The sequence below is a fragment of the Hippoglossus hippoglossus genome, chromosome 3, assembly GCF_009819705.1.
Source record: "Hippoglossus hippoglossus isolate fHipHip1 chromosome 3, fHipHip1.pri, whole genome shotgun sequence".
Lineage (NCBI taxonomy): Eukaryota > Metazoa > Chordata > Actinopteri > Pleuronectiformes > Pleuronectidae > Hippoglossus > Hippoglossus hippoglossus.
In genome coordinates, this window is record NC_047153.1 from 24,870,556 (window position 1) to 24,893,066 (window position 22,511).

The 22,511-nt window shown below is 39.5% G+C and overlaps 1 protein-coding gene across 1 annotated transcript in view; it reads left to right on the forward strand.

Moving 5' to 3' along the window:
* The first annotated feature begins 347 nt into the window (after positions 1-347).
* Positions 348-22,511, forward strand: part of LOC117753428 (A-kinase anchor protein 13) — a 110,773-nt gene continuing 88,609 nt past the window's right edge. The window contains 2 exon segments of the mRNA XM_034571509.1: positions 348-745; positions 16,218-16,261. Of these exon segments, the coding sequence (XP_034427400.1) occupies positions 16,229-16,261 (33 nt within the window). The 5' untranslated portion in view covers positions 348-745; positions 16,218-16,228.

Consider the following 22,511-nt stretch of genomic DNA (forward strand, 5'->3'; position numbering starts at 1 on the left):
GGTTTAATCTTAGGAATCAGTCTAATTTTTAAAGATATATATATTTATATTTATCGACTGGTATGTTGATATTGAAAATGTTTTACTCAATAGCACTGGTTTTGGCAGCAGTCACCAAAAATCTACACGAACTCTTGTAAAAAGACAAAGAATGACGACACAAAGTGAAAAGGAAGAACACCATTAGAATAAGTTAGTTGGTTTAAAAAAGACATCTTACAATAGATGGCACTTATTTTTCATCTAATGAACAGTCACCATCAGCGAACCTTGTGATGTTCTCTTTTAAAATGGAAAACAGAAACAGGAAGTTGATATAATGTGTGCTAGCTTCATCCTGCGATAGAAGTGTGACCACGACCCCGTGTCCTTATGAGGAAAAGTCCCGATCACAACTCATACTGCTGTAAACTTACATGAATGTGAACATGAATAAATAAAAGTATGATCGCGGTTGTTTGGGCTTTGTTCAGCAGCTGTAGAGAAGTAGAAGTGGCGCAGAGAAGGAACAGCTCAGAATAGCCGCTGACTCCTCCCACAGAGTTGTCCTGGGAAACAGTAACAACTGTAAGAAAGTCTCACTTCTCATGTTTCTCTCCGGGGACTGACTGACGAAAAAGAAAGCCCTCACACTTCTCTACTCTGAGATCCACTGAAGGACTTTTCCGGCCGCGCGCTTCTCACGCTCAAACTTCGGCCATTAGCAGGATTATTATGCGTCCAAAAGCTGCGTCCTTTGCTTAAGGTAAGAGGAGTCATCTCCACATGTAGCTGCTACCACAAGCTAACACCGCTGAGCTGTGGCGCTAGCTCGTCTCTTCCTGTGTTCAACACGAGCAGCTCCATGGCTCTTTTAACTTGTTGCTTGGTAGCCATGACATCCTTCCTCATTCGGGGCCAATGTGGCAACCTCTCACGTTTCTGTGAACTCAGACGCCCCACAAACCTGTGAGAACATACCAAACAACAGCTCCGGAGCAGAAATATGCGACATGAAGTCAAAGTCTGTGAGACCTGTATGTTAGAAAATCCATTTAAGTAGGTTAACATCACTAAAAAGACGTCAAAGCCATGAAGGAATATTTAGAAATATATATATATAGATATATATATCTATATATATATATGTGTAAATAACTAATATAACAAGGCCTTACGATAAATATAGATACATGTATATTTAACTTATGTGTCATGTCAATGCATTTGGTCCATCCCTTTTTGGGATTACAAGACACCCATACAAAACATGTGGGAAAAAATACATGTTACTAAGAAGAAAGGCAAATAATACAATTATTATTTGCTGTATATTAAAAGTGTGGGATATATATATATATAAAAACACGATTTAAGTATGCTAAAATCACAAAAAAGATGTTATTGTCAGTAAGGAATATTCTCTGAGAGTTGAAAAAAGTACTGAACAAAACACGTGGAAGACATACCCAAAAAAAGAAAAGAAAAAATCAAATGACAAACAAAAATTGAGAAGGAATAATATAAGCTGTATATTCCAAGTTAGGAGATATAAAAAACGTGATTTAAGTATGCTAACATCTCTGAAAAGACGTTAAAGCCATTAAGGTGTAGTCTTTTGTATGAGTTTAAAAGTGCCTAGCCTTATTAATTGAGACATAGACAATTAGGATTTACAAATATATATGTAAATAACTAATATTAGGCCTAATGATAAATATACCTGTGTGTATTCTTTTACTTCTGTGTCATGTCAATGCATTTGGCCCATCCCTTCTTTGGATAACAAGACACCCATAATTAACGTGGGAAAAAGACACAAGCAAAGACACACACACAAAAGAGAGAACAATCAAAAGAAATTCTAAATTTGCTTTTGCTTACAGAACTATTACACATTCAAATTGACTGAAGAATGAGCTTTTTTCTCTCCTTCTGGGCTCATACGTAAGCAGCCAACTCAATCTTTGCACATCATCCATATATATAGAGGCATTTTTCAATTTATAAAACAGCATTCAGCAGTTCACAATAGAAAACAAAATGAAACTCATTTTCTGCAAATTGGACACATCTGCTTTCTTTTAAATGAATGCATCGTCCAGTTTCCACATTTTAAATGTAAAATAGGTGATAAACATGTATGTTTTTTAAAATATATTATGTGGTGTTGATGCTGCTCTCCATAGTAATTAAGTAAAGAAAAAGGGTCATTTTTCAGCTTCTCCAGGATTTCACAAGCAGTTCTGTGAGAAATAGCATTCATTAAATTGCTTTATTAATCAAGAATATAAATCCACTTTGTGCTATAAAAGTACTTTTTACAACAATAGTGATATAATGATAAATACTTCCCAGCCATAATTGTCTTCATGGGAATCATTACACTGATAGTTTCCCAAATAAAACTTCACTTAGACCATTATAAAGCCACTGCTGGGACATTTCAGGACTCTGTAGAGCTATTTCTCATCCAGGAAGTCCAGATGCATGAGCTGATTTCACTTCATGCTTTATTTCTTCATGCCCGTGGGACAATCTGCACACATGTAAGAAAAAACAGTAGCCTACTAATTAATTTGCACTCGCTTGACCTCACCCACTTAAAAATATTCAAAGGACCAGCCATATAAACATGGCCGCCCTCTGGTTTCCCGTGTTGTAACGCACTCATAGGTTTCCTCAGAAGTCACATCATGGGCCTCATGTTCCTAATCTTTATGCTGTCTTAATGCACACACTGAACTCTACTCAACCCTTCTCTCTACCCTACCATAATAATACTGGATCTTTGGATTCTACATCAATGATTCATTTACAACCAGCGCCCTGAGGAAATTAACGTAATGTGAAGGAGCATCTGGAAAGACAGGTTTTAACAACATTTGTTTTAATACCTCCTACTAAAAGGATGGATGACAGGGACTGGATACAGTTGTTATCACCCTTCTAACATGGTGGCATGAGCCTTGTAATCACTGGTTTTGACTCCTCAGACAGTTTGTGACAAGCATCTGTTTGTCTTGCTGTCATTGCAGGGGCTTCTTACAGTCAGTCTTAACTCTAACCTTCGTTGTCTTTTTTGGAAACCTAGTCATCTGCTTCTTCTATGTCTGAGTGGATTGGCCTGTAAATCTGAGTCGGTGCCTCTGAATGTAAGCATATCCAATGGTGAGAGGGTCGATGGATGATGCTGTCTTCTTTGACAAATACTGGAAGTGTTGTATGTTGAACAAACCGTCAACATGTTTAATTTAGACCTGCCATCAAGATGATAAGTTACAGTACAAGCTGATATGACAAATCACCAACATGTTTGTTTTTTTAACAGTGGAGCGGAATGTTTTCTGTACTGCTTTGCTAAAGCTAATGAATATTAGCATAGGAGCTCAGTAAAGCTGTGACACCCCATCTTCGATGTTATCATCCATATTGACGTTTCAATGTAGAAATCATCATATATCAATATCCCAACCCTTCTCCATCCTTGTATCACAGTTGGTTGTGCAGAGAAGGGGACTTTATAAAAGAAGGGAATACACCTTTTCTTACTTTGTAAAGGTGCATCAGACTTACAGAATCACTTTTTGTTCACGTTTGTTACATTTACACCTGGAGTCCATACTTGCTGCTGGCCCGGTTTTACTTTATAAACTGCATGCTTGCGTGTTAGTCTGCAGGCAGAAACTGAGACTGTTGGAAACGATGACGCAAATGCATGACCCATGTTTGCTTCCTGGGTGGATCTAATCAATTATGATGTAGCCTACCCTGATAGGTCACACTCCTCTATCATGTGACACCTTGACGCCATATCATGTGGCATCAGCTGTGACTGCCAGTGGTGAATGCAACATGGATAATGAATCACAAGTGTTACTAACCCTTACCTTCAGTAACAGTTCCACCTTCTTGTTGCTTCAAGCTAAGAAACGGTCAACTGCAGCTAAGCAACCAACTGAGTAGACGATCTACACCAACACATGTTTGCCCATTGTTAAAATGGATGGATGTAATTTCTGATGCAAAGATCCAATGCTCATCTGGATGAAGATCATCTTTGTTTAAAAAAAAAGAAGCAGTTTACACATCAGAATGTGTGGATGATGCTTATATATGCATGTGTGTCCGGAAAGTCCTGAGACTTGAACAACAAACTGCAGATCTTTCACTTTTCTCTGCCACAATTTATTCTACTCTTCATTGCCATGCTAATATACAAGTTTCTTTGCATAATTTGATATTGTTGGGTCTCAACATGTTAGCCTTCTTAGTCCGAAATTGATTTTATTATTATTGAATTATATTCACTTAGTTAAATTAGAATTAGAATATATTAATTTCTAGTCTGTTCAGAAACTATGAGGCTTCAGCCAGAAACTGCTTAGCTTAGCATAGCATGAAGACAAAAATATTATTTTAGCTTGTTCAAAACGTACTCTCCAAAAATCAGAAATGTAAATATAAAAATGTGCTGGTTTGTAGGAGAATTATGTGCCAGACTATTTCTTGGCTGGGAGCCATTTCCAGGCAACCAGTGGCAACTCTGGGAAGTTTATGGGTAGAGTCCCCCTGGTACAAAGGAATTTCCCTGGTTCCAGTCATTATACTAAGCTAACCCATTACTGTATGTAGCCAGAAATGTAATGCACAGACATACTGCCAGAAAGGCAATAAGCTTGTTTACCAAATATCGGACCTTGTGAGCTGCAGTTGCGCTGTTAGTTTGTCAACACTCAACAAACCAGTAAACATCTATCCACAGTTACATTTGTATTCATTTGAGACTGAGACTGAGACTGATCAGGAGGGAACATCTACACTGTGCCTGCACAAAACAAAAACTTATTACTCTGCTCTCTGTCTCCCAGCAAATGTTAGGCTCACTTGTGAGGCCGTCCCAGTCAAAAATATGTATTTAGCTCCAGTACAAGAAACAAATGAAAGAGGAGTTGGCTTCCCATTCAGAGTACAGTAAATTACCATGAGGATTCTGCTGGCTCGAAGCTGAACCCAGCCAATTTCTCATCTTCACAAACCCCCTAATTTAATGATGATGGAGGATATGCACAGTGTCAGCCTTGTAATTACACTGTATTTACTGTTGAATGGAGGCATTAGAGGAAATTTTCCAGGTATAGTTCATGATTTAGAGCTATCCCAGGGACGGGTTTTGCATGCCTGGGAGGGCGACTGCTGAATTCCCTACTGATATTCACAATAAAGCCTTGACTTAGTTTTTGTTAAGACTGGAATTGCTGGAATCCTCTCAGCATGCCAAACAGCAGCAACGCTGCCTGTTCTATAACAGTCGCCCTCTCTGCAGCTTGTTCAATCTCTGTACCCTGGAGTTGTGTTTTTTTTCTGCTGGAAATTATCAGACAGAATTTGTGGTTAATTGTTACCGTTCCTGTGGTGATGCAAAGGTTTTCCATAATGTGCCAGCACTAAGTTTATGGGAGAAAAAGTTAAATTGACCACTCTGTTTGGTAAGTTAGGGTTAGGCTTAAGTTAAGTGCACAAATTGCTTCCAACTCTGTGTTATGAATTTGCAGCATGGGGATCTTACATCTAACACTGAGGACAGGGGTGTAAAATATGGATTTTTAGTATGGAATTGGTTTATTGGATTAAAGCCGTTTGGAGGAAGTCTTCTATGTACATGTATACTAAAATCAGACTTCAATACATATACAGGTAATGTTTGTAATTTCCTGCCTGTGAATCTATTCCAGCCACGCACAATATGGCTGCATGCAGGTGTTTTTGTGATGCTAAGCCGTGATACAGACCGGACACTTACTCCTTTTTGTGGACCCCAAGGTAGGTGTAGGTACTATCCCTGCACAACTTATTGTCCACTGTATGTGTGTCACTCACCAGTACTCAGGATTTGATATATCTCTGCGATGTGTTACTTAGGATCCGAGCAGATATGTTAACCTGGCATGACTAGAGGAAGACGTTTGACAGATGGACAGATTTTAAACAAAATCTGAAAAAGCCAGGTAGCTTGTTACTTATTTCAATTTGTAACTCCCCAAACACCAGGACTCCTCTGTGCTGTTGTTAAGAAAAGTTTTCTGTCCAGTGCACAGTAGATTTTCATAAATTATTTGGGGGACTTTTGATAGTTGTGGACAGTTGTCAGAAGAATTTCCGAGTTTTAGGTTTCTGTTTGGTCCAAGCAACAGTCAAAGTGTTTTAAATGTGTGGTATTGCTATTTGCCAAGTTAATTATTTGAATACCTTTGCCACTACTGGACAGTTTGGATTAATATACACATACATTTATTGTACTAAATCAGAAAAAACGCATCATTACCAATGTCCGTTTCCTGTGATTCAGTGGTTAAGGTTGAGCAACTGTTGACATACTATTCTGTTAGCCTTTTCCACCAACATTTTAAGGTCTTGACCTTACTATGTGAAAGGCCTTGAGATATCGCACATTGTGATTTGGGGCTCAACAAATAAAGTAGAATAGAATTGCAACTGAATCAATTCCAAAATCTTGTCATTTGCCTTAAGAGATGGCGGCTTTGTCTCTCCCTATGCTTCAGATTACAGCACAGAAGAAGATGGTCAAAGAGCAGAGGCAGGATAGTTGGACTTGCACTGTAGCAGTTGCAGCAGTCACCTGACCGGTGGCCTGCAGACTCCGCCTCTCCCCTCTGACATCAGCGCTTTGATCTGCGTACTGTCTGTGTTAGCACAAAGCCATATTTAGCTCTGTGTAATCAGTGTGGTGAGAGCTTGCATGCCCACTGCTGACGATACCTGCCTAGTATAAACACACCTGCTCACTCTGATGAGCTTAAAATGAATTTAATGTGCACCTGAAGGAGTTTGGTAGTAGCAGTGTTCATCAGATAGACCGTGGGTAAGGTTTCCATCGATGTCTTCATGTGTGCTGTATTAGCTAGGACAAATGCTTTTAAAGTGTCTCAGTAGTTTGATGTGACAAAGGTAGAGGAACAATTAAGTAAGCGGTCTTGGACAAGACTCGGTAAATTAGGTTGTAGGTGTTGATGTCAACTAAACAAAAGCTTTAATATGTATATAGATACATCTTGAATTTGAGGTTATTCTTCCTTGTTGTTGTTTTGATGATATCCTTTAGGGCAAAGTCTGACTGTGATGCACCTACTCTGCTTAGCAACCTGTGTTTCTGTGATCACAACACGTGTTAGCAAAGAGTCCACTCTTTAGTTGTATTTGGGCTTCGCTTATCGGAAATTGTTTATTTTATCTCTGCTTGTCTCAGATGTGCTAGATACAAGATAAAATGACTTGAAGATAGATATTGAATTTGTACATTTAAATTTGGTTATATTTTATGAAAATGTAAAATCACAATTTTTTATAATGACACATTATAATGGGCCCTATGATTTTTTACCTGTACAGTAGTATTTCAGAAAATACGTATTCCACAATTGTAAAATTTGGAACTTGTCAGAAGAAAAATGGCAAAATCAAAGCAGCAGAGGCTGAGATATCTTGAATTCTAATCCCTAGAATGGGCAAAGCCTCAACATCTTGCATCCTACATTTCCCATAATGCAACTCATTAATGTCAATATCTTCTATTCAGTACATTTACTCCATTACTTAAGTCGATGTTCTTGAACAAGCTGTAGTTAGTCCCAGAGTTAGCTGTTAGGGACATAAAGTGTTCTTGTGGGCTGACTTGCTTGTTACTTAAAGGATGAATCAGTGGGGGAAGTGAGGACTTCATACACATCAGTTGCATAACTACTGCACTGCACTTCCTTAAACCACTGCAGTGGTTTTAGTTCCACACTTCTCTGAATCATAACCATTTCTAGAGAAACAGAGTGGATTGTTGGTTATGTGTCATCTGGTTGAAGTGTAACTCATTGTGAAGACCCTGGGGAGGTCACCATTGGGTCCCAGGGTAAACACACAAATGCGTGCATATTTGTGAGCAATTTAGAGTTTCTGATTGACTAAACTTGCATATCTCTGCTTCACAGAAATGGGAGCAGAGCTGTGATTCAAACTCGGAACCTTCTTGCTCTATAATGCAACTACTAACCACAAAGCCACTGTGGTCACTATCAGAGCTTTGTATGTAATATATGCCTTCATTGGTCTTGTTGTATAACTGCCTTTTGATGCGTATCAATTAAATTGGTTTGTTAATTGAAATGATGTAACCTAACAATACACAGCCCTTACTGCAGTGGGGAGGTTATATTAATCTGATCAGGCCTGCTATGAGACTGAGGTTAACATTGCTCAGGATTCTCCAGGTTAAACCTCTTACCTCCCATATGGGATGAACAGCCACTTTCCTTTTCTAAAACTCAGCTGTCTCGCTGTCTTTCTATGGATTTTCTTTGCTCCTGAGCTCCTATTTTATTTTATTTTAACTGTCTAATTGTAATTGAACAACACTGTCAAATCGCCCTTGCTCTCACTCTGTAAGAAATAAGTGGCCAAGTGCAGCAGACTTCAAACAAGTTAAATTGCACAATATAACATGTTTGATACATATATGATATAATATGATTTTTTTTTTTATATCTGCCCAAGCTTGTTCGTTCTGAAGGAGTCCCTTTGCTTCAAGCAGAAGCTCTCATATTGCTCAAATGTAATGTCAGCCATTTTGTAAAATCCACTATTTCATGTTCTTGCCAAACGCAAGCTAAAAACATTGAAGCCAATTACATATCCATGAAGCAAATATGAAGCTACCTACACCAGCCAACCATCTTAGCTTAATAGAAGCTAAAACTGTAAACAAGGGGATTCGTCTAGGTTTGCTCTGAACAAAGGTAATAAAACTGCCCACCAGCACTTCTTGAGGTCACCAATCAATACCCAGTATCCCATTTGTTTAATCTATAAAAAATTAAACTGTAAAGCAAAGAAATAAATTACTTTTTGCCCACTGTCAAATTATAACCTGCAGTTTTTGCACCGAGATATCTTAATGATTTATTGTACCTATTTCCCTATTTTTCCAATCTCTGTGATAACGCAAGTTAGTTGGCTTCTGGTGTTTTCTTCCTATACAGATGTTATATAATCTTCTGCAAAAAACTATTCCTTTAATATGCATACAGACTCATAGCATGTCATAGCCTCATGGTGGTGGAAACAGTGGGGAGGGGATGGCATCAAACCTGGGGAGGAGCGCTGATCAAGGCTCAGGCCCTGATTACAGGCCGGCCCCCAGTGCACCTCACAATAAGATAATGCTATCTGGGCCCACAGGTATTTGGTTTCAGTGGAGAGGGTAATAACTGTCACCAAACACTGAGGAGACCTTTCATCCCCTGGCCTTGTGTTGTCAGCCAGCGTTTGTGTGCAGTCTCTGCACAGAGGCAGCTTTTGTCTGGCCGGGTGCGGTCGCGTCACCACTAAGGCCTCATATCTGTCCATAGAGACAATAGCTAGGTTAGATTAAATCAAACAGCCGTGACTATCTAAATGGTAGTCAACATGGTGTGTCCAAGTTACTGTGGCTGCATTGTTGATAATGTGATGTAGCCCTGACTAATTTAGACGAGCCTCAGAAGAGCAGAGCTGATAGTGAACCGTAAAAAGAATCAGCTGAGTGTTCAACACAAAGCAGACACACTGTTACTATGGTGGCTTGTGCTGTGGCTGAGTGCAGTCAGTGTACGTCATGTTGTAGTGGTAGGCCAGTAACTAATGGTTGACTATTGGGAGAACACACGAGAGGTTAAACAAATGTCTTGAGTTAAATATCAAACCTCTGAGTCACATTGAGCCCCAGTCCTCAGTGTCCCATGTTTGAAGACTTTGATTGCCACTGTTATTTGATAATTGAGGAAACTTGCGGTTTTCATGAGTCTGAGTGATATATGATCAGGAGTTTTAGAAGTCTAATATTATGAGTGAGATATTGTTCATGTTTGGAATAAAACTAAAGGCAAAGTACATATGGTTATTTGGCCGAAATATGTCTGCTTTCATTCTGTCTTCGTTCCCACAGCAACTTAAAAATGGAAAATATGATTCAGCAACTCAAGCTCCCAGTCTTTCAATCAAATTAAATAGGTAGGATGTACCAAAGACAAGTTGATAATTACAGAATAAGAGGAGTGAAGATGAATATCATTTAACCATGGAGAGTTCATATGAACACTGTCTCCCGACAGGCTTTAAACCAGCCTGAAAGCTTTCCATGGCACCTCTGCCATGTGGTAGCAGAGTTTTTTTTTATCCAAAACTCCTACAGTACCATTAGGCCTCACATCTAAAGCAAGAATGCCACAGATGGGTCTTGAACCCCCAAAACTGGCATTGTTGTGGACAATTCTTCAACAACAGTTGGAAAACCAGCAGCATCCCATGTGGAGGTGATGTTAAGACAAGACATGTTTGGCATATATGCATGTATCAAAGGGTAGCATACAAAAATAGACCAAAAACAGGCAAAAAGTGAGGAATCCAGGCCAGATTGTCCTTCTCTAGTTTATGCAAGAGGGGCGGGCCTTCCACAGGTGGGGTACAAGCCCAGTCCAGCTCCTCACTGAGACTTAAGTTATTTTTCTGTTGTCATCATGGAGCCTCAGCATTGGATGACACCTCAGGTCTATATTGGGCTTCTGTCCCTGTTTACAGGTGTCTCCATGTCCTTGACTGCAACTCTCTATGCACTGCCAAATTCAAAAAACTTCACAGAGAGATTTCTGTCCCCATAATATGAATCTGCACTGACATTCGTCAAGTTAATTAATTGCCATTGGGAGGTTTTTGACCTAGAAAGACTGCAGTACAAAGCTTTGAGGTGATAAAACACATACAGCCTGTTATGCTCACCGAGTTCACTTAATCTGACCTATTTCATTTCAAGTATCTGCCGTGATTCTGCACAATGGACATTAAAGCAGCTACTGGCTTACTCTTTCTGTTTTTGGGTCTAAAGGATGATGGTCTTTTTCTGCAGCAGATGTGAATATTAAAACCTAGGGATGTACCAGTAGAATGACCTAACATGCCTTGCTCAATGACAGTTGTTGAGATAAATCATTGATAACTCTTAATATCCTATTGAGAATCAGGTGGTTTTCACTGGTGTGCGGCTCCTATAAGCCTCAGGGTGCCGACTCTCATTTGCAACATTTTGAACGTTCATTGTGAACGACTCGTTGTCACTTGTGGTGAGCTTCGAAGAAATGTTTCATGGAATAGAAGTAGATGCAGCTGTTTAAATTGTTCTTAAGCATTTTAACGAAACACAATGGTGAAAGCATTCTTGATGAAGTTCCGCAAATACAATGAAATGCACAGACAGTGGTCATTCTGAATTTTCCTTCCCAGTATTGATGTCATTTTGTTGATAAAATAAATGGGTAGATCAACCAAACAGAATGCGATAATGACCATGTAATGTTTTAAAGTGCAATGCTACACTAGGGCACATGGATCATGTTTATTGGGAGGAGATAGGTTCTAAAGGTTGAAACTGCACTGCCTTTGATGCATTTTGGATTTTTTATATATCCTCCGCTCCTACCAACTGCTTCAACTTTGACCTGCAATGGACACATGCATTTGTTTTAGTATTGTAAAGGACTGTGGCCTTTGGACAAGACTCAGATGTTCCTACAGGAAGTCCCTGGGGGAGTGGTGCTGACGGGAAAGATTATGTTGATGCCGTCACAGTCCTCCAGTCCCCTCTGATCTACCAACTGTCTACTGTTCCTCGCACCAATTCATTGGGTTACTTTCATGTTTTAATGCCATCAGATCTTATAGTAGATTGCCTTTGATCAGAAGGATTTAAAAAAGTTGATCTTGTGAGATGATTACATGCAACAAAGTGAATAACTGGTTTGTTTTGCTTCAAACTTACATTAGAAATGATCATCATCTCATGACTGAAGAGGATGCAACAGACATGTATTGTTAGAATATAAATAAATAAATAAAATGCATACACAAAAAATACATAAAAGATTTGTTTAAAAAAGAATTGAATGAATCATTTAAAGGAAAATAAAGCTGTTCCTGTGGCTAATAGGGTAAACAGTACAAATACTGTTTTTTACTTGACCTGTGACATTTACACATGCACAGACATGGGCAATACATTCACAGGCAGAGCTGGAGTTTTCAATATTAGCTAATGAGCTGTTGTCATAATCAGTCCCATGCATGTGTTTGTGTTGGGGAATCCTCAGCCTCAGCTGATTATTGGGAAAGGTGTAGGAGACAGTCCGATTAATGATTTGTGAAGCTAATCCTATTCATCCTCCCATTCACGTTACAGTCACATGGCTATTATGGCTTATTTTGATAGCCAGGGGACCTGTGGAAGCCATAACGGGTCCATTCCCACCCCTGACTCGTTGCATTACTACTGCTATTTCAGCAGTGAGGGGCTTTTGTCTCTTGATTTATCGGTCCATTTGTGACGGCTATGCACTTGAACGTAGCTGATGCCCTGTCTCTTTGTGGCCTTCATGCAGCACAGGAAGAGAATCCTGTTTTAGTAGCAGTTCAAAAGGCAGTTTCTGCCATTATAAAGACTCTAAGGAGCTTGGCAGAAGGCTGGCTGCACCCAATGTTTTAGGTGGAGTTAATGGGTTGTGCAATGTCTATAAGCAGGTGTCGGGTGGCCGTAGGTTGAGCTTAGGGAATGTCATTTCTCAAGGTTCTTCTGTTACCAGAGAAAGAAACTGAGTGTGGCTTGGATACAAGGTTTTATTCCTAAATTACGAGGATGATGCACAAGTTGTTAACTAAGGTTCCTCACCTTGTTTGAAGAATTGACGAGATTATGTGTTTCATATAGAGCTTCTGTGGTGATAATGGCTTTTTTTAAATATGTCAGTGTCACTCAGGCCCATTCCTCTCTTAACTAAACCGGAAGTCCAAAACTTAATATTGGCATCTGTTGGGCTTACTCAAACGTAAACTTTGTGCAGTTTAGTCCTCATCCGTTTTATTCATCACTTAAGAAATTGTAGAAATGGTCGGTTTCCAATCCTTTCCGATTCTACATTTTTTTTCTCCATTTTATGGCATTACACTTTAACTTGACCACCAAGCTCAAGCATTTTCCACAGCTCCAAAATATCTTGTTGCAGTAAATTGCTTGGAACTTGGTTACCTCTGTGAAAATACTGCAGCCTTTTGTGATACAGAAATCAGTGTATTCTGAAGATCATGTTACTCAAATACATAACTTTAAATATGAATGACAGAGAATAGCACCCATGACTGTGACATGTAACAACCCACTAGAAAAAAGATGTGTCACTCTGTTTGATTTGTAGCATCTGCAGACAGACACCTACGTGTAATTGGTGACAAATTGCTGATATGACAATCCGGTTTCCACCTCTGTTATTTTAATAGCAACGACTCTCAGAACCAGATAAAATGAGAAGCTGCAGCTAAATGTTTTCTACCTCGATTTGCTAACGATTATTATTGTTCGAGGTTAGTGAACCTGTGTATCTTTCTAACCTCAGTGTCTGAACTCTGTCACTCACTGCTGGGCCTAAATAGTATTTTACTTTCAGATGCTAACTTTCACTGGCTCATGCAAGAGAATACTGCATTCTAGAGTCATATTTCTTGCTGAAGTGTCTTCAACCATGAACTTGCAGCTGCAAACTCTGCTGTTTGAAAATCATGGTTCTATGAATAATATTGATAAAAACTGTATTATCAGTCACAGTTTTGGAAGTGAACTCCAGTCAGTATCATGTTTCTTGGGATCATGCTTTCACTCCGTCGGTAGGTACAAGCGCTCTTACTGACCATCAACCAAAACGTGACATTCATGAGACTGAACATGAGTGACCAGCATCATTGATGTGCTAACTAAAGTTGCACTGTTGTTCGACTTTTTGTCTATAAACTATATTTTAGACTAAGACTACATGTATAGGTGTGGAGAAATTGGGCTATGCAAGACTTTAGGTTGACTAATGTTTATTTTTATTATTTATTAAGTGTAATATTGTTATCAGCTGGGAACCTATCATATCATAGGCTTGTGAAGTTGAACTAATAGATTCCTGTTGCCTCATAGTTTTTTGTACATGTGCAGAGTTTGTTTTGGAGTCTGCATTGTGCTTGGAGCTGGTCCTTTGCTGACATTAGCGAACTCTATTTCTCAGCTAATGTTAGCTCATGTTGCACATTATTAGCAGTGTAGGGGAGCAGATGAGAGACATTGGGGCAAGGCACTTGGAAGCAAACATTAAACATGACATCCATAGGATTTTCCTGGATAATTTACATTCCAATCTATTCACACTTTGACATATAAAAAGTGATTACAAGCAGATTGCCTCACGTTCTTACATTTAATACAATTAACAACTGTTGATGTGCTCTTGAGCTTAGAAAGTGACCATTGCCTTGCAGACTGAGCTCTTGTGTGCACCTGCCAGGTGTGAATATACAGAGTGGAGTGAGTGGAGCTCATATATGGAGCTCAGCAAACCTTCCCTGGATGAACAATGTTATCAATTTTGTCATAAACAATGAAAACTTAATGTAGTAATATACTTACTTGCTACCAAATATGTTTTTATTATACAGCACGTCAGGTAATCTGGTGGCCAATAGCACATCAGATAGGTGAAATGTTAAAGGTGATCTGTGCTTTTGAAGCAAGACCCCAACCCATGTGTTGTCACATGCTGCAGGGTGGTCATATAGAGAGCAACGGGAAATGACAAATGTCCCAAATATCAAAATGCAGAACAACCAGTGAGGCTGTTGGGGACATTATGTGAGAGTCTTATTAGTCAAAGTCGTGCATGTGGTGAGGAAGCTGGTCCCTGGCCCAGTGCACTTAAGGCAAGAGGATTAGACTCCAGAGTATTATTAGAGCTACTGATTATCCCCTTACTTGATCCGCCTAATTCTAGCTCAAGCCCATTTATTTTAGCAGAAAAGTGGAAAAAAATGTTTGGATTTGGCTGAATGTTGTGAATTGGCCTTGCTGTGCCTCAGCTCACTGTTTAGTCCAGCGTTGACTCTTTTGGTGTACTCTGCTGAACTCATTAGGTCCTGGCCTTTTGTCGCCGCCTCCTCCGCTGTAGGGTGCATGTGATTAATGCACTGCTGACCACTGAGGCCAGCAGCAAGGACTTGTTTTAGTGCCAGGGAACAGCAAACAAAAGAAAATTGTCTCTCCAAATAACTGAGGAGAATACAGGCTCTCAAAGCCGGCCAGTCCCTTGACTCATAGATGAATGCAAGCAATATCTCTTCAAGAAAGTTCAATACAAAGGTTTCCAATCCATTTGTCCTCAAGTGTACAGCTGTAATATGTTTGTTTGGATTTAATTACACACCCACTGCTCCTGACCTTGTGCCCAGAAAACAGCTTTGAGGCCTGTGTCCCAGACTGGGAGTGGGGAACCAAACGTGAACATGAGCTGCTAAATCCTGCTAACTGATCTGTCCAGCAAAAACCCACGTAGAAGAGGCAAAGTATTGTGCTTTGGTGGTTTAGCTCCATGGCTTTTTATGCTTAATGATAAGTTAATTGGTGATTGGCGGATGCAGGACTCATTGCTGCAGCCTCTTTGCAAAACAAACAAGCACAGATAGGTAGGATGATGAGAGCGTGTGCTCCCATGTGGGAATCAGTGTGTGCATGTTCTGTACTCATGCACTATTAACAGTGTTGGGACTACTGCCAGGGTCAAGCTTAACTGTCACCTTGTCGACAACAATGTTCTGACTAGATGCATTTTGTTGAAAAAAGGTATCTCTTGTAATCAAGAGCAGTTTGTTGGCAGGGTTCTGTTCCAGTTAAACACTACAGCAGCTCATTCAGCTGAGAAAAGAACAACAGTAACAAATTAGAAGTTGACTAGAATTATCTGAAGCCATTGCGAAATAACACTTTTTACTAAACATTTAAGGATTTGGGGAAATGTGTTTATTCGTTATCTTTCTGAAATTTAGTAAGAAATAAACAATGAGAGTGAATATTTGTCGGGAGGCCAGAGACATGGCTCAAAATGAATGCTAATCTTGCTCCGTGTCTGCTGCTAAACAGGCAACATGTTAGCCATATCAGCTTTAGACGGTCCTAATATGTTAATGCTATGTTAACAGCTTGTTGTACTACCCAAAGTGGGTATTATCTATTATATAATTTTGTATGATATCTATATTTATAGATATAGTGGAATGCAATATGTTATATAGTATAATATACCACACAGCTATAATGTCTCATTTGCTTCTTCTTTTTACAGTGTCCAGGGACATGAAACTCAATCCACAGCAAGCTCCATTGTATGTAAGTATCACCGTTCATACTTCCAAAGCAGCAGTTTCTGCAGTGTATACTTTTCGGTTTCTCTGAACACCCCATAACACCCACACAGGTGTTCTCACTTTCAGACCTCTTCTCAGGACTGTGGATGTAGACAACTTCCATCTTGTTAATTTTCAGTTTGATGATCTCACGTAATTACTGGAATAGCCAAACATTTCTGGACTTCAAACCAGGAACAGGTCAAATTAACTGGGAGAGCTAAAATCAGCTGTGTGGGTGTGCAGGGAGGATATTTGAGAACACAACATTGGGCTGCATGGAAATCAACTTGCTATTTTAATGTTTGGCTGGGGAACATGCAAAACAGTTTGTGCTCATCTCACTGCCCTCCACTGTGTAGTCTATTCAGTGATCATGTTTTACAAGGTATCAATTGGATGAAATAAGAACCACTTGATGGTCTGATGATTTTATAAAAATAGACCCAGATAATTTATGAAGAAATGACTAACATGAGACAGAAACAAGACTGCTGATATAAAAACTGGAATTTTTTTTAATTATTTTTAGTATGTTGGCTTCATCCATTCATATGATTTGTGTGTGTGAATGAGAAAGAAAAGTCTGTAGCCTACTTCAAAGTTACTTTTGTTCAGCTACTGTGTCTCCTGGGGTATTGGATGTTTGACAAAGAAGTAAAAGGCCTTTACTTTGCAGAAACAACGATTTTATGCAGTTAATTTCCCTACAGAGCGGAGCAACAAGAGAACCTTTGTGGATGTGGTGGATGAATTTCTCAAGCCTCAACAAAATTTCTACGCCTCCTTTTGATCATGTGCAATGAGTTAAGGGTCAAATTGCAGATAATATCATTCAAAGCTTAGCGTTTTTTTAATTTAGATTTGTCCTTGTTGTAACCACTTACCTGGACTTTAGGGTCTTTCAACATGATGATCATGTTATCTTTCCCCAGGTGTTGACAATCCCTAAACATTCCCATGTCTACTGGGAGATTTACCTTTTTTTTAGAATATAGTTCCTTTCGTTTGGCTTTAACTATCAGGGGTTTGCCACAGTGGATCTTCATGCCCATATTTGATGTGGCATTGTTTTTTATGTTTTTGCGCTGGATTCCCTCCTGACGCAATCCTCCCACTTATATGGGCTTGGGTTCGAGGAAGCGTGAGTCCAATTCAGGTTGTTATCTCATCTGATTGTGTCTGGAACATCTCTGGAGTCAGGTGCCTGGGTTGTCTGCTTACTAGTGAAGCTAGATAAGGTGGTACGGGTGGAGGACATGAAGTTAATTGCTGAGGCCATCTCAGGTCGCTGAAGTACCCACTATACCTGCTTCCAAACCTTCTTGTGACCGCACGTATGGATGTGCCATCCTGGAGGAGCTGGACTACCTGTGAAACCTGATTGGGCTGCAGGTACAGCCTCATGCTTCCAGCAGTGACAAGGACACTAGCAGAACACAAAACTAGAGCAAAATAAGGAGAGAGCAATTGTCTGTGGCCACCAGATGCAAAAATATTCCCTTTTTTGGAGTTTGTCTTGCTTTTGCCTCTTCATTGCACCTGTTGCCACTTTCATTTGCACCAATGCAGTTGAAATTGGTTCACAATCACTTGTGCTTCCTAAATGGACAGATTGATATCACTGAAGTTTAACTGACCTGGTGTTATATTGTGACGATTGTTCTTTTGAGTTTTTTGGAGCAGTGTATATAAAGCAAAAAAAAAAAGACTAGTTTCCCCTGGCAGAGCATTGCGTTTATTTTTCCTTTTGTCCTTTTTTGTATGATGGGAATATATGGCTGATTTAGAACTCTGAGTAACAGATAGATTAGAAACAGACAGGTTCTGTTAAAGGTTCAGTGGGTAAGATTTAAGTGAAATAGATCTATTGGCAAAATTTTTATATAAAATAATCCTAGCGATGTTTTCACTAGTGTGCAATCATCTAAATTGTATGAATTGTTGTTTTCTTTACCCTAGAATGACCCCTGCAAATGAAAATACTTTATATTCACATCGGGAGCGGGTTTTCTCTACGAAGGCCGTCATGTTTTTTTACAGTCGCCAAACTGGCCAAACTAAACACCTTTTGAGTTTTAATGACAACTGAAGGCTACCTCAGGTTCTCTTTCATGTTTGGAAGGGGAGGGTGAGGTGAGGAGTATTCAGCTGCAACATGCAATTTCACCAGTTACGAAATTCAACACACTGAACCTTGAACTTATTTTTTTCCTCAATGCTTTTAGGGGGTTGAATTGTTTCTAAAGACAAAATGGTAGCGTTAAACTAATCCCTAAATATCTTCACTTTGAATTGCAAAATCTGCACTGATGCATATTTACCCAGATGTGTGTCGAGTTTGGAAAAATAATGTGTGTCTGAGTAGTCTAGTAGGCAAGGAAAGCACACAGGAAATAAGAGAGGTCAGAGGCATCTCTGTGTTTGTGGGTGTATGTCTCTAAAGGCTAGACCGGTTCATACATTAACCACAGACACAACCTTATCTGTGATTTACAGTCTGACTCTTCAGTGGAACCAGGCGTGTAGTAAGGGGCTAGTTAGTCATCAGATTTTGGATACTTCTCACAGCATTTCACAGTGACAAAGCTCATAGGGGTTAAGTATTTGACCTGTAATTGTGCTTTTTAAAGACACATTTAATGAATTCTGCCATCAAGACTGACTTAAGAGGATAACCTCCGATTTTTTTGTCTGAATTTCTCATTCACTAAAATGACTTTCAGACGTATGTGAGAACAAAAATGCACGAGTCAGTTGCACCAGAAAATATCTGGAAAAGGTTTCAGTGAGCCCATTTGAAAAAAATCACAGCAAGCTAGTGCACGTGTTGATGACGTCTCTAACATGCACCGGTTGAGATTCAAGAACGTTTGTCAAGAGCTGACAACGTTGACGATATGCTGTGAAATAATATCTGTGATTTCTGCAGCGGGGTTTAGACATCGTGTTCTGCCTCCTGCATGCTCTACCCATCCGCCCTCCCCTGAATGTTCTGGACATTTTCCTGTTGTTATGAACATGTCTGAATCTCCTGTTAAGTTCTATACATGGGAAAGACCAAGTCTGAAAAATATTTTAACCCAATTTTGTTGATGTCTGAAAACAACTTAACCTAACTTAAATCCATTGTAATGAGGCTGAAGGTAGATGTCTTATAGTTCTTTAAGAATGACTTTGGTCAAAGATTGATTGTAATTTAGCCGGTAATCGGTATAGAAATTAAAGGATGATTGTTTCCTTTTAATTGATGAAAGTCTTTAAAAATGAGGGTGTTCTTCAATACTAGAGAGTCTCTGCATGCAAAGTCTATGCTGCAGGACTAAGTAAAAGGTAGACATATCTCTTGTGTTTAAGAAACTGATGAGGAAAAAACATGGGATCATGTCACAGGATTCCTTCACAAGTAGTTTGGGTGCTAGTGAATTGAAACAAATCTCTACTTTATGCTGCCTATACTAATATATATACAGGCAAGGAGAGGATTATTTTAAAATCATCATTAAAATTAGCCTCAGAGAGAAATCATAATAGTATGTCCAAAGGCCTCAAACCACGCACTGCCTTACCTGGTTAGCTGAACCCAGTACACTTGCAGGATGTGTGGAAAGGGCTACACTCACACATATTTAAAAAGAGGGGGGTGGGTTCATAGCCTCCAGCTGTTCTTTTGATGCTGCCTAAAAGCTGCCTGTTCACCATTGAAGTTCCATGATTAGCAGGTCAATACCTCAGCAGGTCACTTTGTTAAGTACTTATTACCAGCAGAGCACGGTCATACGGTGTGGCTGAAAGAAATCCATTTGTGCATGTCACATTGCTTTAAAACGGCTGGTGTACCTTTCTGAGTTAAGATGTGACACACAATAGTTTCGTAGAGGTTTGTCTTTTTTGCAGGCCAGCATGCGATTGATACTTCAGCCAAGGAGGTTAAGTTTGCATCAGTGTTTGTTTGTTTTTTAGTTAGTTAGCAGGATAAAGCAAAAACTACTGAACCGATTTCCATGAAACTTGGTGGATGGATGTGATATGGGTCAAGGAAGAACCCATTAAACTTTTGTGTGGATCTGGATCAGTGAGTGGATACAAGAATTGTTTTTCACTTTCTTTAAAATTGCGAGAATATTTTTTCATTGATTTCTCAGAGTTGTTGGGCTTTGACGGTGGTATGTACTCTGCTGAGTTCTCTTTTGCATCATAGCTATTGTTACTGTGTGTGTGTGTGTGTGTGTGTGTGTGTGTGTGTGTGTGTGTGTGTGTGTGTGTGTGTGTGTGTGTGTGTGTGTGTGCGTGCGCGTGTGTGTGTGTGTGTGTGTGTGTGTGTGTGTGTGCGTGCAGGGTGGGGCAGCTTGTTTGCATGTTTTGCAAAGGTTGCACTGTGCAGCTGTTTCCTGCAGCAGCTCTGGCAGATGTTTCACATCTCTTTTTCTCTACCTCCACCCTCTACCACCACATGAGCCTTCTGACTGACACTTATTCTGTTGATATTGTTTTCAACTGTTTAATATTTATTCTGTTGCATAAGTATTGATTCATAGGAGATTGATTACAAGCAATCATAACTGAGAAGGTAAAAAGTAACCAGAGCAGAATTGAAAAATATAAATTTTGTGTCTTTTTTGGTTGAAAATAAACGGCATAATGGCATTAATAATGGATGGATATTACTTTGGACAAAATGTGAGGCAGCTGTGCTGCTGTCACAAATAATTTAAGCAGCTATTGTGTCAAAAAGTACCTGGTTGGTTTTGTGACTGAGGGGATTTTCCACCAACCCCCAGCGTATAAAGTACATTTATTTTTTTGCTTCTCCTTTGTAGTGAGGATATGGAAGTTATTTTACACTGGTACGTCTTTATTTTCACATAGAGTGCCAATGCACAAATGCACTCTGGTTCCAATCCTCTTATTTCCTCAAAACGTAATTTAGAGTCTGAACGAGACTGTATTTTCAGCACCCATTGGCCATTTAGTGTTGATTTGTAGTTGCAAAAGAGATAATAGTTTTTTTTTGTGTTTTGTTGGTTCTGTAGTTGGCTAGCAGCAGCATTTGGTAAGCATTTTTTGTCTTTTATTTGAGATCAGTCACAATTTCTAAATTACCACAATCTTTTTCTGCTTTATGTTTTGTAAAAAAGTTTCATATTTACACGTTAGATAATATATACACAAATACAGTATATATCTTTAATTGGCCAACATATCAAATGTTCTGTCTGACCTACCTCTTTTAGATGTTTTCTATCTGAGCTGATACACTACACAGTAGTGGGACTCAGGAGTGATTACTGATTGTATCCATTCACATTGCAGACAAAAGCCACATTAGTGGGTGTTAGTGTATTTTTTGACCATTGGAAAACAGGCTATGTATCGTACAGGCTTTGCTAATTGACTTGAGATAAGAGATTAGTTTTTTAATGGAGATAATGTCATGCCTGCTGGCTTCCATCCATCTACATCTAATTTATGCCAGTGCCTCTGCTGGTTAAAGCTGAGACTCTCTGTGCATAGCAAAGCATGCATCCTCCATGATGCAATTCCGTGCATTAAGTCCTTGCTCTCAGAAGGTTACTGCAGGCTATTTCTCTTCCTGTGGCCTCTGGCTATGTGGTCAGCTTTGAGCACATTTTCTCCCTCACATTGTTCAGCACCAGCATCAGCGGCTTGCCAAACAGAGACATGACAATCCCAAAGCTACTGGTAAGCCTCACTGCTGTCTACCTGCTGTTTCCCCTGCTGTGGAGCAAGGCCTTGAGGCTACCGCCTCATAAGAAGCACCTTTAACCCTGACGGTTGAGCTCTCCTTGACACTAGCCTTCACCAGCTGCCATATTAGGATGTTTCATATTGGACTGGGCTGGCGAAAGGACTGCAACATTGGTCACATCAAGCGGGATGAAATGTCGCATTATCCCTCCTCGCTGTTGACAAGCGGCCATCCCCCAGTGGAAAACAGCTAATTTCGAACAATATCCCTATTTTGTTTGCTTCTCCTCCTCCTCAGTCTGTCCTCAGATGACACTTCATCATATCCCACAACGCTCACACACAAAGCATCCAGTTGTCACTTTGGAAAAAAGAAGGCACCACAATGATCTGTGTAGAATTGTATTTTGTCATTGGAACATAAATACTTTGGCAAGACATTTTATATCATCTGGTTTGAAAAATGTACAGTAGTCTGAGACAAGATGTTGTCCGAAATATATTTAAACTGTTTTGATTCTAAA